General features: G+C 41.8%; 2 protein-coding genes across 6 annotated transcripts in view; one reads left to right on the top strand and one right to left on the bottom strand.

The window, feature by feature from the left end:
* The window catches only part of dcun1d2b (DCN1, defective in cullin neddylation 1, domain containing 2b), a 6,487-nt gene extending 5,479 nt beyond the window's left edge, over nt 1-1,008 (bottom strand). For 2 of the 4 annotated variants that reach the window (XM_019357460.2, XM_013271661.3), the window contains exon 1: nt 1-31. This exon is cut by the window's left edge. Coding sequence is in view for 1 of the 4 variants with exons in the window: in XM_005466865.4 (XP_005466922.1) it covers nt 42-44 (3 nt within the window). In the remaining 3 variants the exon portion in view is untranslated. The other 2 variants (XM_005466866.4, XM_005466865.4) reach the window with 2 other exon arrangements.
* tmco3 (transmembrane and coiled-coil domains 3) lies at nt 991-10,966 on the top strand. 2 transcript variants are annotated; one of them, XM_013271658.3, is made up of 15 exons: nt 991-1,130; nt 1,878-2,030; nt 3,285-3,601; nt 4,348-4,515; nt 4,869-5,048; nt 5,139-5,339; nt 5,457-5,585; nt 5,699-5,791; nt 6,520-6,706; nt 7,780-7,897; nt 7,985-8,180; nt 8,311-8,461; nt 8,572-8,651; nt 8,746-8,895; nt 9,512-10,966. In XM_013271658.3, the coding sequence occupies exons 3-15, from the start codon at nt 3,344-3,346 to the stop codon at nt 9,623-9,625; spliced, it is 2,025 nt and encodes a 674-aa protein (XP_013127112.1). In that variant the 5' UTR covers nt 991-1,130; nt 1,878-2,030; nt 3,285-3,343; the 3' UTR covers nt 9,626-10,966. The 2 variants fall into 2 exon arrangements, with proteins under 2 accessions (XP_013127112.1, XP_005466921.1); XM_005466864.4 differs by having other exon boundaries at nt 992-1,130; nt 1,881-2,030.
* The last annotated feature ends 675 nt before the right edge of the window (nt 10,967-11,641 follow it).

Genomic DNA, 11,641 nt, shown 5'->3' on the forward strand with positions numbered 1-11,641 from the left:
ATAAACAACTCTACCGGTTTCTCATTTTTAATCTCACCTACCATTTTTATCACCCGCTGTTTTGGCCAACTTGAGATCCAATTTCTCCCAGGCGCGCATGCGCAAAAGAACTGGGCTACTGTACGGCAATTGGAGTCATGGGTAATGTAGTTCAGCACCGCTGAAATTCAAAATACAACCCTCGCTTCGGTAAAATACTTGATTTATTCTTAAATATTGTGCAACGTCTCTGGCACCGACTAAAAAGTCTCATTATTACTCCGCGTCTATTACTGCGATACTACACCGTGAGTATAACTCTTGTTCAGGGGGACGGGTTTTAGAACTAGGCGTGGAGCTCATTTAACCGTGTTTTTCTCGCTTCACCGAAATAATATGCCTTTACAAAACAGTGAAAATGTGTCATAACCGAAAAATAAAAGAATAAACGGAGAAGCGCTGCCATAACGTACAAGCACTTGACAAGAGTCGAGTCGAAAACGCAAAACACCTGAGAACTACAACTCCCATATCAAATCTGATAAAGATGTTTCGGAAGTAATCTGAAGATGGATCTTTAATTTTTATCGACAGGAATATGTTCTGAAAGGAGAGCCGTGGTTGTTTAGTTTTAGTTGCGCCTGGTGTAAATGGGGGGGAAGCCGCTGTCGACACACACACACACACGACCGTCATTTCTTTGCTAATGTTAGCAAAGTTGAGATAGCGTTAACGGCTGTGTCATAAGTGTGTGTGTGGACTCAGCTGGCTGGAGCTGGTCTGACAGCTCCGGGCAATTTGGAAGCTAACTTAGCTTTACCTAACAGCTTATTCAACTTTATCCACACTAGAACTAACTCAGCTGTTTTAGGGACTGGGTCGTTTGTACCTACCTGGAAAAAAAAGTATTGTTACCCCTTCCTGTCTGCCTGCACCGACACTGCTACCGACGGCCCGGAGGTCGGAATAAACATGAAGTTGGTGGCCAAGTAAAAACCGGTGAACGCCTGCACCGACGCTGTCTCCAGCTATGTGGCAGGAGAGGAGGGGTGGTGGTAGTGCGGCACAACAGCACGATTGTTTCCTTCTTCTTCTGCTGCTGCTCCTTCAGTCGTGGAGTTGAGAGCCAGGACAGTACAGACATTTCGCAGGTAGTTGATATTTCTTTACTCATCTGTTTCTGCTGATATACCCACTCAGAGGAGTCGAGTAATCTGTGTTTGGGACAGTGGACAAAATGGGTGATTTCACTGGCTGTCCGTGCTGTTTCCTCGGTATGTCATTCATACCTGGAGGTGTGTGTTATTAGGATAGCTAAATGTCCCCCCCGTTTTATTTTACATTTACACGTCTGTGCTCCATTTTTGTGTTTTTTAATTCGAGTATGCACATCCTGACAAGGTAAAACTTCAAGTTTTAGGTACGGGTCCAAACTTTAGTGCAGATCACCTGTGGGAAGGAACATTTTCATTTTGCTTGAGTATTTCTTTTTACACCAATACAACAACAAAGCCTTTGTCATACAAAGCAATGTATTATATTTAAAAAAAATCTACTCTATCGAAACCAAATACAACATAAAGCTTTAATGTTACTGTGTCAATAATAATAATAGAACGGAGGCTCTTTATAATGGCATTGGTGTTTTATTTTTAATAATACATAACCTGTAATATAGCATAAACTAACATGGTTAGTTTTTCATGGTGTATACGTGGTCTTTTTTCATAGATCATAAAGGCTTTATAAAGTGAAAGGAAATGTAGGGGAAATGTTTAAACTGCACTTCTGGTTTTGTTTGCATTAAATTCTCTGAGGCTGACACGCTTTTTTCCAAGTTTATAATGCCTTAAATCAAAGAACCTGTGTGTCTGCGTATGTGTGCTTGTCCATTTCAGCAGCTCAGGACGGAACAGTGGTATTACTGATTTCTAGCTACAGTGGCAGAGCATCTGCAGCCTAGCCCAAAGGAAGAAGGACATAGGAGGAGTTTGGAAAGTAAACATCTCTCAGCTTGACTCATGCTCACAACGGTGCAGACTGGCTTGGCTGTGAGTTGAATGGATTCAGTGTTGGTGTGGTTAAAGATTAAGTGTAAAGCAACCTGGATGTTTTTTGTTTGTTTGTTTGTTTGTTTCTTTTTTAAATACAATCCTTTTATATACACTATATATACTGCAGCGTATACGATGTAGGCAGCAGAGGAAGCAGCTCTGGAATTTTTTACAGGTTAAGCATTCAGTCACATTAACGTGAAGTTTAATAATAAGAACTGCTAGCAAGACGGACACCATGTTCAGCTGCCACCACACCCTGCTTAAAGACTGAACAGGCTGTTGGTATAACAATAGTAAATATGCAGGTTGCATAAGTACACACTGTATCTCACATAATACCGCCCACTTTGCCTTCAGAGCTGCCTTAATTCTTCATGGCTTAGATTCAACAAGGTGCTGGAAACATTCAGGGATTTTGGTCCAAATTGACATGACAGCATCACACATGGCTCCATGATCTGAGTCATATGTTCCACCACATTGCAAAGGTGGAGGCCATCTGAGTGCAGTGAACTCATTGTCATGTTCCAAAAACCAGTTTGAGATTATTTGCGCTTTGCGAGATGGTGTGTTATCCTACAGGAAGGAGCCATTGGGAGATGGGTAGATGGTAGTTCGGTTTTAAGGGGATTACTTAAATCACATTTCTTTCCCATTTTGATGCTCTGTTTCAGTTCCAGAAGGTTGTCTCGACCATGTCTACAAATGCATTGAATTGGTGCCATATGGCTAGCTGATTAGATATTTGCATTAACAAGCAGTTGAACAGGTGTACCTAATAAATTGAGCGGGGACACTTATGTCTCCATAGTGTAGCGGTTAACACATTTGCCTAACATGTGAAAGATCCTCTGTTTGTAACCGGGAAGGAGGAGACATAAATCTCTGAGAGGGTGGTATCACGAAGTGCATCCAGCATAAATATCTGTGGCAAATCAGATTTCTAGGATCAACCCAAAGTGACGACCCCAATGAAGCACCTGAAATAAGCTTAGGTTTCAGCTGGGCAGTGAAGTTTATTAATATAAACTGGATTTTATAAAACATCAGCAGATTTCTGTTTTAAACTCTCTTGATGTGCATGTCCACTAGCTCTCCCTGAAGTAGCTTCACTTTATTTAATCTCTAAACTATAGTATTTAAAACTGAATGTATTCATTTTTTTCTCTCCAAACAATGACACTCAACCCATCTTAATCTGTCATACAATTTTTTTTCTACATTTTTAAAAAACTTTTCCATATCCAGCCCTCACACCCGTCTTCAGTCCCCCTCACACCCTGGTGAAGACACGAGTAGGACTTTGGATGCAGGCTGTATGTTGGCTGCTGTGCCTCGGCCTGGCAGGGGCATCTGCCGTGGTCCACAAAGATCAGGTGGCCCAGCATGCTGTCAAGCTCTATCGAAGTAACAGGGCCGCACACGGGCAGAGCTGGGTGGCTGGTAACTGCAAGCGGCTGGTGGGCCTCCTACGTCAGAAAAATGTGGTTTTCAAGAAGCTGGCGGCTGCTGCCGATGCTGTTAGGAAAGACCGGAGCCTTTCAGAGACTGAGAAACACTTCCAGGTACCAGACTGAGAAAAAGCAATCTGATGGAGCCAAGAGCTCCTTTCAGATTGTTATCCACTGAAGAGTTAGAGACATTTAACTTTTGCATAACCTGTAATTCTTCTCTAGGTCTCTAAACTGTTTGCCTCTCTGACCGTTGCACAGAATGACTGTACATGCTTATAATTCATGTTTCCTATGATTTGTGCATGTAGCGATAAGATGAATGGTTTGATTAAAACAACTAACAGGAGCAATAGCTAAGCACCACTTTTATGCTTTTATACCAGACCTAGCTGAAAAGCCATTTAAATTTAATGTGCTTTCTTCAAATCTTCAAAGATTTTTTTTCAAGTTTACCTCTGAAACAAATCTGAATGAAATGTCTTCTTGTTAACTCATTAAAACGCAGCATCAGACTGAGAAGCAGCTTCTTCCCCAAAGCTGTGACATCCATCTAAATTCGACATGTGACTTTCTGCACATATTTATTCTGCATATACAGATAGTGTGCACTCAATTGTTTTATTGTGTTTAAGTGCCTCTTCTGATGTGTGCCGAGAGTTACCAAGTGTAAACACATAATGACAATAAAAGCTTCTTCTTCTTCTTAAAACATATCAACCCCAGTCACATAAAATGCACCTTCATCCTATTGTAACCTGAAGAAGAAGAATTGTAAACTGCACTGCACACGGTGGCTTCAGTGAAAGATGACCGGAGACATTTTACCGATTGACAAGTTTCTGTTTGTCTGCGTTAAGGTTCACACTCTGGAGGTTTTGCAGAAGGAGCTGAATGAGAGCGAGCACCTCGTGTTCCAGGCTTTGCACAGCCTGCAGAGAGCGCTACAGGGAGACTACAGGGATGTGGTCAACATGAAGGAGAGCAGCAGGCAAAGGCTGGAGGCACTCAGGGAGGCAGCCATAAAGGTGAAGTCAGCTGTGTTTCATTAAATTTGTATCTTAGTTCTTCAGAGGACAGGGAAATATCAGAAGCCCAACAATCAGATGACCCACTATGAGCAAGCTCTTTGGTGACAGTGGAAAGAAAAAACTGTCTTTTAACAGGAAGAGACCTGTAGCAGAATTGGAAACTTCCAAAAAGACTATCCAAAATGTAAATTTATCATCAAATAAGTTAATCCTGTCTGAATATAGGAGACATATATAACTGTTGATATCAACCGTCCTACAGACCTCAAAATTTAAGACTGAATCTTTAATGCACATTTCCTACATTCATCTCTCCTAACACATGCATGGCCTCTCTTATCTCACTTCAGGAAGAACAGGAGTACGTGGAGCTGGTGGCGGCTGAGAAGCATCAGCAGGAAGCTGTTAAAAGCGCTTTGGCCCAGAACAAGACTCTGTCCATCCTGGATGAGATCCTGGAGGATGTCAGGAAGGCAGCCGACCGACTTGAGGAGGAGATCGAAGAGCACGCCTTTGACAACAACAAGCAGGTCTGCAGACAGTCACTGTCACATATTGTGGTTACTCAAAAACAGAAGATGATAGTAATTGTAGCTCCTTCAATGCTGTGTGCTGTGTAGATGAAAGGAGTGAACGTAGAGGCCGTGCTGAGAGTGGAAGACGACGAAGAGAATGGAAGCAAGAGGAAGAACAAGTCCAGGCAAAAGGAAGTGGAGGATGACCTGGGACTGAGCATGCTCATTGACTCGCAGAACAACCAGTATGTTCTGACTAAACCGCGAGACTCAACAATGCCGAGAGCCGACCACCACTTTATCAAAGTCAGTCATTCCTCGCACGCATAAGAAGTGGATACACTGTATTCATTTGTTTTGAGTCCTTTACTGTTCTTATTTTTTAGCCAGTATTCACTTTTTTTTAAAAACATGTATGTGCAGGACTTGGTTTCAGTGGTGATGTTGTCTCTGCCCTGTGGCTGGATTTGCACTCTGGCGGGTCTTCCTCCCATGTTTGGATATATCATCTGTGGGGTCCTGCTTGGTCCTTCTGGGCTCAACAGCATCAAGGTGTTGAGTGCGTGTGCGAGAGCGAGACTGTAATTTATTTTTTTCAAATCACTCTTTTTTTTCTACTTTCTGTGCTTGTTGTTTATATCTGTGTTCGGCTTTGCTTCTTGCAGTCTATGGTTCAGGTGGAGACTCTCGGGGAGTTGGGTGTGTTTTTCACTCTCTTTGTGGTCGGACTGGAGTTCTCACCTGAGCGCCTCAGAAAGGTAAATGAAAAAGATTTTCCTTTTGGAATAATGCAAAGGCAAAAACAAGTCCTGCACCGATGCCAATGACGTGGTCAATTCCATGGTCAAACTGTTCTGTGTGTTGTGTTGCGGGGGTGCAGCATGACACAAATTAACCAACATCAGTATCACAACCTGTGAAAGCAACTTTTAAAACAATACTTTTATGTCCTTCAATGTTTGGTTTAGAGCCTGATTGATATATTAGAAGAGCTTGAAAAGAAGGCGACTGGACCCACACAAGGGTTTAAATACCTGGGACTCTCAACCTTTTGGTTTTAGAAGTGAAGAAGCCTCTTGAATGAGAAGAGAAATGATTTAAAAAGAAAACTTAAAGAAGTCCGGTTGCTTTCTTTCTAACCTCCATAAGCAACAGTGACCTGGATGACTGAGAAACTACGCAGGCATATATTGGATGTTAGCAGCTGATGTTTGCCAATGTAATGTGTAATTATTGTCCAGTTTGTGCTAAAATAGAAGCTTTTTTTATGCTTGGCATAATTTCGAAAAACTTTAAGTAGCAGCAGACATGCTGAAGAGTATTGGCTAATCTAGATTTAATTCCGCATCAATATCAGAATATTTCTCTAAAATCCATCCTTGCTTAGGGTCTAGTTGTTTTAATACCATTTGTTTTTATAGCCTATGTTACTTACTTTATGGACAGTCGTCATCATCCAGTCATCAACCTGTCTATGTGTGCATAGGTGTGGAAGTTTTCAGTTCAGGGTTCCTGCTCTTTGAGTCTGCTGATGGTAGGCGCCGGTTTGCTGTGGGGACAAGTCCTGCATATTCGACCCACCCAGACTGTCTTCATCTCCACTTGTTTGTCCTTGTCCAGCACTCCACTGGTGTCCCGCTTCCTGGCAGGAGGAAGCAGAGGAGATAAGGAAGGTTTGTGTTTTATGTGTCAGGACATAATAAAGCAATCATCTGGTTATTACCAGGTGCTAAAATTAGGTAAATACAGTATCAGATGAACAATAACACATGATACATTACACAGTGTCATTGTGTATTTTGTAAGAATGAAGCCAAAATGCAGAAGCTGTATGTGGTGATCCATTATTCAGTAGCTTTTAGAACCACCTTTAGCAGGAATAACGGTCCAGACCAACAAACTGACAAAAATTCTGCTTTGATAGAGGTGATCACACTTGCTGATGATCAGTTAATCAAATGTATCTGATTAGCAGTACCTGAATGCTACTTAGCTCCTAATTCCTATGAAAGCAGGAAAGTGCACTTAGTTTTTCCACACACTGCTTCTGCATTTTCCTGTAGTTTTGTTCAATAAATAATGATATGGTATAATATTTTGTATTCTTGTTTACCTGAGGCTGATGTTGCTTGCGGTTGTACTAACCTAGTTTATGACCTGCTAAGGGGTTATGTTCTATAATAACCTTAGAAGTATGTACTTTCACACAAGTGTTTTGAGAGTCTTCTCATGAGAGTGTTTAAAGCATTTGAGGGAAACAGATCGTGTTTCTGTTACATGAAGAGAACAGGTTGCATTTAAATGCTGTAAGATGTGACTAGCAGGTTTTTCCTCTTCACTACTTCCTTCTCAAAGTTAAGAAACAGAGAAAATGCATATTTATCCCTCTGGCCACATTCCAGGAATATTAGCATACCTCAGATACCAGTTACAGCAGCATTCAGCAGATCCTCCCTTACCTCTGGTAGTATATAGCTGAGTAGGGTTTTGTGACCTGCATGCCTGTGTTGACTTCTGCTAGCACAGCGGCGGTAAATGATTTTTGCTCACAGTGAAGAAAAATCCCATTTATTTTACATTTAAGAGCAGCTTACATCTCCACAGGCGTTTTCCCATGCCATTACTCTAGGTACACATTTTAATGTAGGCAAATCTCATATCACACTACATCCGCTTATACAATACTGATTACTGGGAGTGTTTTCCTTTGCCAGTGATCATTAACGTGTTTGTGTGTGTGTGGCAGCTGAGCTGGACTACAGCAGCGTTCTCCTTGGGATGTTGGTGATGCAAGATGTTCAGCTCGGCCTCTTCATTGCTGTCATGCCAACTCTGATCCAGGCACAAAGTGGAGAGTTGGACGGGTGTGTTGGTCCTTCTGTGATTATTGCATGTGTGCTCTGTGTAAACACGCACACAGCATTGTAAACTCTTCCCTCTGTGCACTGCAGCTTTCTGTATGGTGGCCTCCACGTGCTGTATCTCCTGGCCCAGGTCCTGGTGTCGCTGGCTGCTGTGCTGCTGCTCTGCTTGTTCTTCAGATCATTCCTGATTGGCCCCTTTTACAAGAAGCTTCACGCTGAGAGCAAAGGCAACAGGGAGATCCTGGTGCTGGGGATGGCAGCTTTTGTCTTTTTCATGCTGACAGTATGCTGTCTGTTTTTAACCTTTTCTTTTAGATAAAGATCTCACTTTATTCACTTATTATGTATTTCGTGTTCTTGTCTAACCTGTTGTGTGTCTGTGCCGGTTCTTTTCTTGCTGACTCATGCTGCAGGTAACTGAGATGCTGGATGTTTCCATGGAGCTTGGTTGTTTCCTGGCTGGAGCTTTGCTGTCCTCACAGGGTCACATGGTCACAGCAGAGGTCATGGGATGCATCGAGCCAATCAGAGACTTCCTTGCCATCATCTTCTTTGCTTCTATCGGTTAGCCTGAACGCGATCATGTGACTGATCTTCTTGGTGTTGTGTTAGTTTTGTATTGTTTACCGTGAGACTTTACTGAATGGTAAGTGTGTCTCTGTGTGATGCTGCAGGTTTCCACGTGTTCCCGACATTTGTGCTGTATGAACTCACCATCCTGCTGGCGCTAACACTCACACTTGTCATTATGAAGGTACAGACTACTCCTGTGTTTTGTCTTTGTTTTTGTTTTTTTTTCTTTGTCAAGCTCCAGTTTCTGCTTCATTTGACTCCTTATTTCCTTCCAGTTTGTGATGGCTGTACTCGTGCTGTCAGCAATCTTGCCTCCAGGGTCTCGGCACATACAGTGGATCGTCTCTGCTGGTCTCGCTCAGGTCAGCGAGTTTTCCTTCGTCCTGGGCAGTCGTGCGCGTCGAGCTGGCATCATCTCCAGAGAGGTCAGTGATTACCTCTTATGTTAGTGTTGACATCTTTTTTACTATTCAGACAGAGGAGAATATACTAGGTGCTCAATTTGACTTTTGTTTGCTTCGTCTTCTCCCTTAAATAATAATTCATTAATGATTGTTTAAAGCAGAATTAAACGAGACCTATAATACCCTGTTCCAGGTCAATACTTTTATCTTATTCTGGGCTGTAGCTGACTTGCCCCTTCCTTTCAGCCAGTTTTCTTCTGATTGGCTGCCCCTCACAAAACAGGTTTGAACAGTAGCTGGGCAGGTCTTCATGTGTAGTGTCAATCATCCATTGTCTATTTACAAATCACAAGAACCAACTGCATTGGTCAGTTTTTAGCAAAAAGACCTCTTATCTCCCATCTAAGCTAATCCTATAATGACGCAGTAATCTTTGCATCGTAAAGAATCGTGACTAGGACGACCGACTATGTCACTGATGTCTTGGCATTTAAGAACATCCATCTCTCTCCCTGGGGTATCATTGTGGAATAAATCAAAAGAGTGTTAAATTTGCATTATTCAAAGTCTGTGTTAATGAAATTTCGCCATCTGATTATTGGATCTTTATTTGGTCTGCCTCTCTGTCTCTGTGCAGGTCTACCTGCTGGTCCTCAGCGTCACCACTCTCAGTCTGCTGCTGGCTCCACTGCTCTGGAAGGTTACCACACACAGATGGGTTCCCCGCACCGAACGCAGACCAGTCACATGACCACACTGACTTCAGTGCCAAAGGGTTCTCGTTTGAGTTTTGCAGAGATAACAGTGGCATAACAAGAAGTTTTATTTATGCAGGACCAAATCTCCCTCTTTTTCTTCTTCTTCTTCTTGTACTGACTCAATCTGCTGCTTTAGAGGAGAGTGACTTGAGGTCCTTGATAAAAGCCTGCTTCTGACTGTTAAAAAAGCCTTCATTACAGTTTCTCCATCCTAAGTATGGTCCAAATTGGTGTAACATGTAGTGTATGTGCTAGATAAACTATACTGTATTTTAATATCACATGCTGAAATAGTTTTACATCTAATCTAGAGAACCGCAACATCAATGAACCGCTTTGATTTTCTGGAAACATCTGTAAGGCTCGGTGGTGTCTGCTACTTACAAAAAACTTTGATAGAAAGCACATGTTTTGAGGAGAAGCACAACAGATAAGAGATCCTTTACGCTGTGATGCTTTTGATGTCAGAAATGCCTTCCTTCTTATTTTCAGACACTTGTTTCATCAGTCATTCCATCACTTATACAGTTTGAACCTTAGATTTGCCTCCTCCATGGAGAAATCACATGACAATTCAACATATCTCCATATATTGTTTTGTGATCTTATGAATGGGTAAAATATTTGGGAAGTATTTTTTTGTATTCTAGATGACTATATTACTGTTCACTTTGTCTTCTTCGGCTCTTGGTTATCGTAGATGACAGATTGTGCTTCTGACTGACATAAAAACCTTCTGTGTGCTGTATTTAATCAGAAGTGGGTTATTCTGATCATCGTGCTACTGTGAATTTTGCTATAATAGCACTCTCTGAAGACTGTAGTTTGTTACTCTCTTTTCTCGTTAAATGTCAAAACACCGTGGTACGTCACACTACTAACAAACTCAGAAGGCAGATAATGAAATACCTGATTTTAGGAGCAGAAATGCATCAGACACTAATGACAACTCTTCGCTGACGTTACGTTTGAATACAAAATGCACTAGTTAACCCTGAATGTCAAACTTATGTGCCTGCACAACACTTCTCTGCACTAAAAACAAGACTTTGAGGAGTGTATTCCTGCTCATCTCGTGCTGTAAGCGTCTTATATTCCATGAAGTGCAATGTAAATGTGTGTCCAACAGCCATGTTACTGAATATTTTAATATTATTCTCAGATACTTTCCTGCAATAAGCAGACTGTTTCTTTCTTTTCTGTTTACATACATGTGTGTTGGTGGTCATGGCAGACACTACAAGTCATAAAGAAGTGCTTTTTTCATTCATGATTGTGTATTTCTAAACTGCTAAATTCATTTTATTTATTAAAAAGAAGATGACTACGAAGAATTTATTTGGTCTCGTGTTTGTTTCTTCCTTTGATCCAGTAATTGCACTGGGAAACTTGGCAATTAATTAACTGTAGTTGTGTTGTAGAGACACAAAAAGTTGCTTAAGAGGTTCATTTCTGAGAAAATATACAATAATCAGGAACTTTATTAGCTACGCCTGTTCAGTTGCTAACCCTAATGCAAATCTCTAATCAACCAATCACATGGTTAAGACCACCTGCTGAAGTTCAAACCAAGCGTCAGATCAGGGTGCCGGGATTTTCCCACACAGCCGTCACTAGTGTTTACAAAGAATGATCTGAAAAGACAAAACCAGATGGTGTAATTGCGTGGAGGATCTTATTATATACACTCGTACGTCTTTACACGCATATGAACTTAAGTGGCATCCTTCTAGATTCGTAGGGTTTAATATGATGTTGGCCAACCCTTTACAGCTGTAACAGCTTCATCTCTCCTGGGAAGGTTTTCCACAGGATTTAGGAACGTGTGGGAATTTTTGACCATTCATCCATTTGTGAGGTCAGACACTGATGTTGGATGAGAAGGCCTGGCTCAGGTGTGGGGTTGAGCTCAGGACTCTGTGCAGGCCAGTCAAGTTCTTCCACACCGAACCTGCTGTGATTTTACGTGGCCTACCTTGTCGTGGCTGTTGATCCGTATTGCCTCCACT

This window comes from Oreochromis niloticus, linkage group LG1 (genome assembly GCF_001858045.2).
Source record: "Oreochromis niloticus isolate F11D_XX linkage group LG1, O_niloticus_UMD_NMBU, whole genome shotgun sequence".
Lineage (NCBI taxonomy): Eukaryota > Metazoa > Chordata > Actinopteri > Cichliformes > Cichlidae > Oreochromis > Oreochromis niloticus.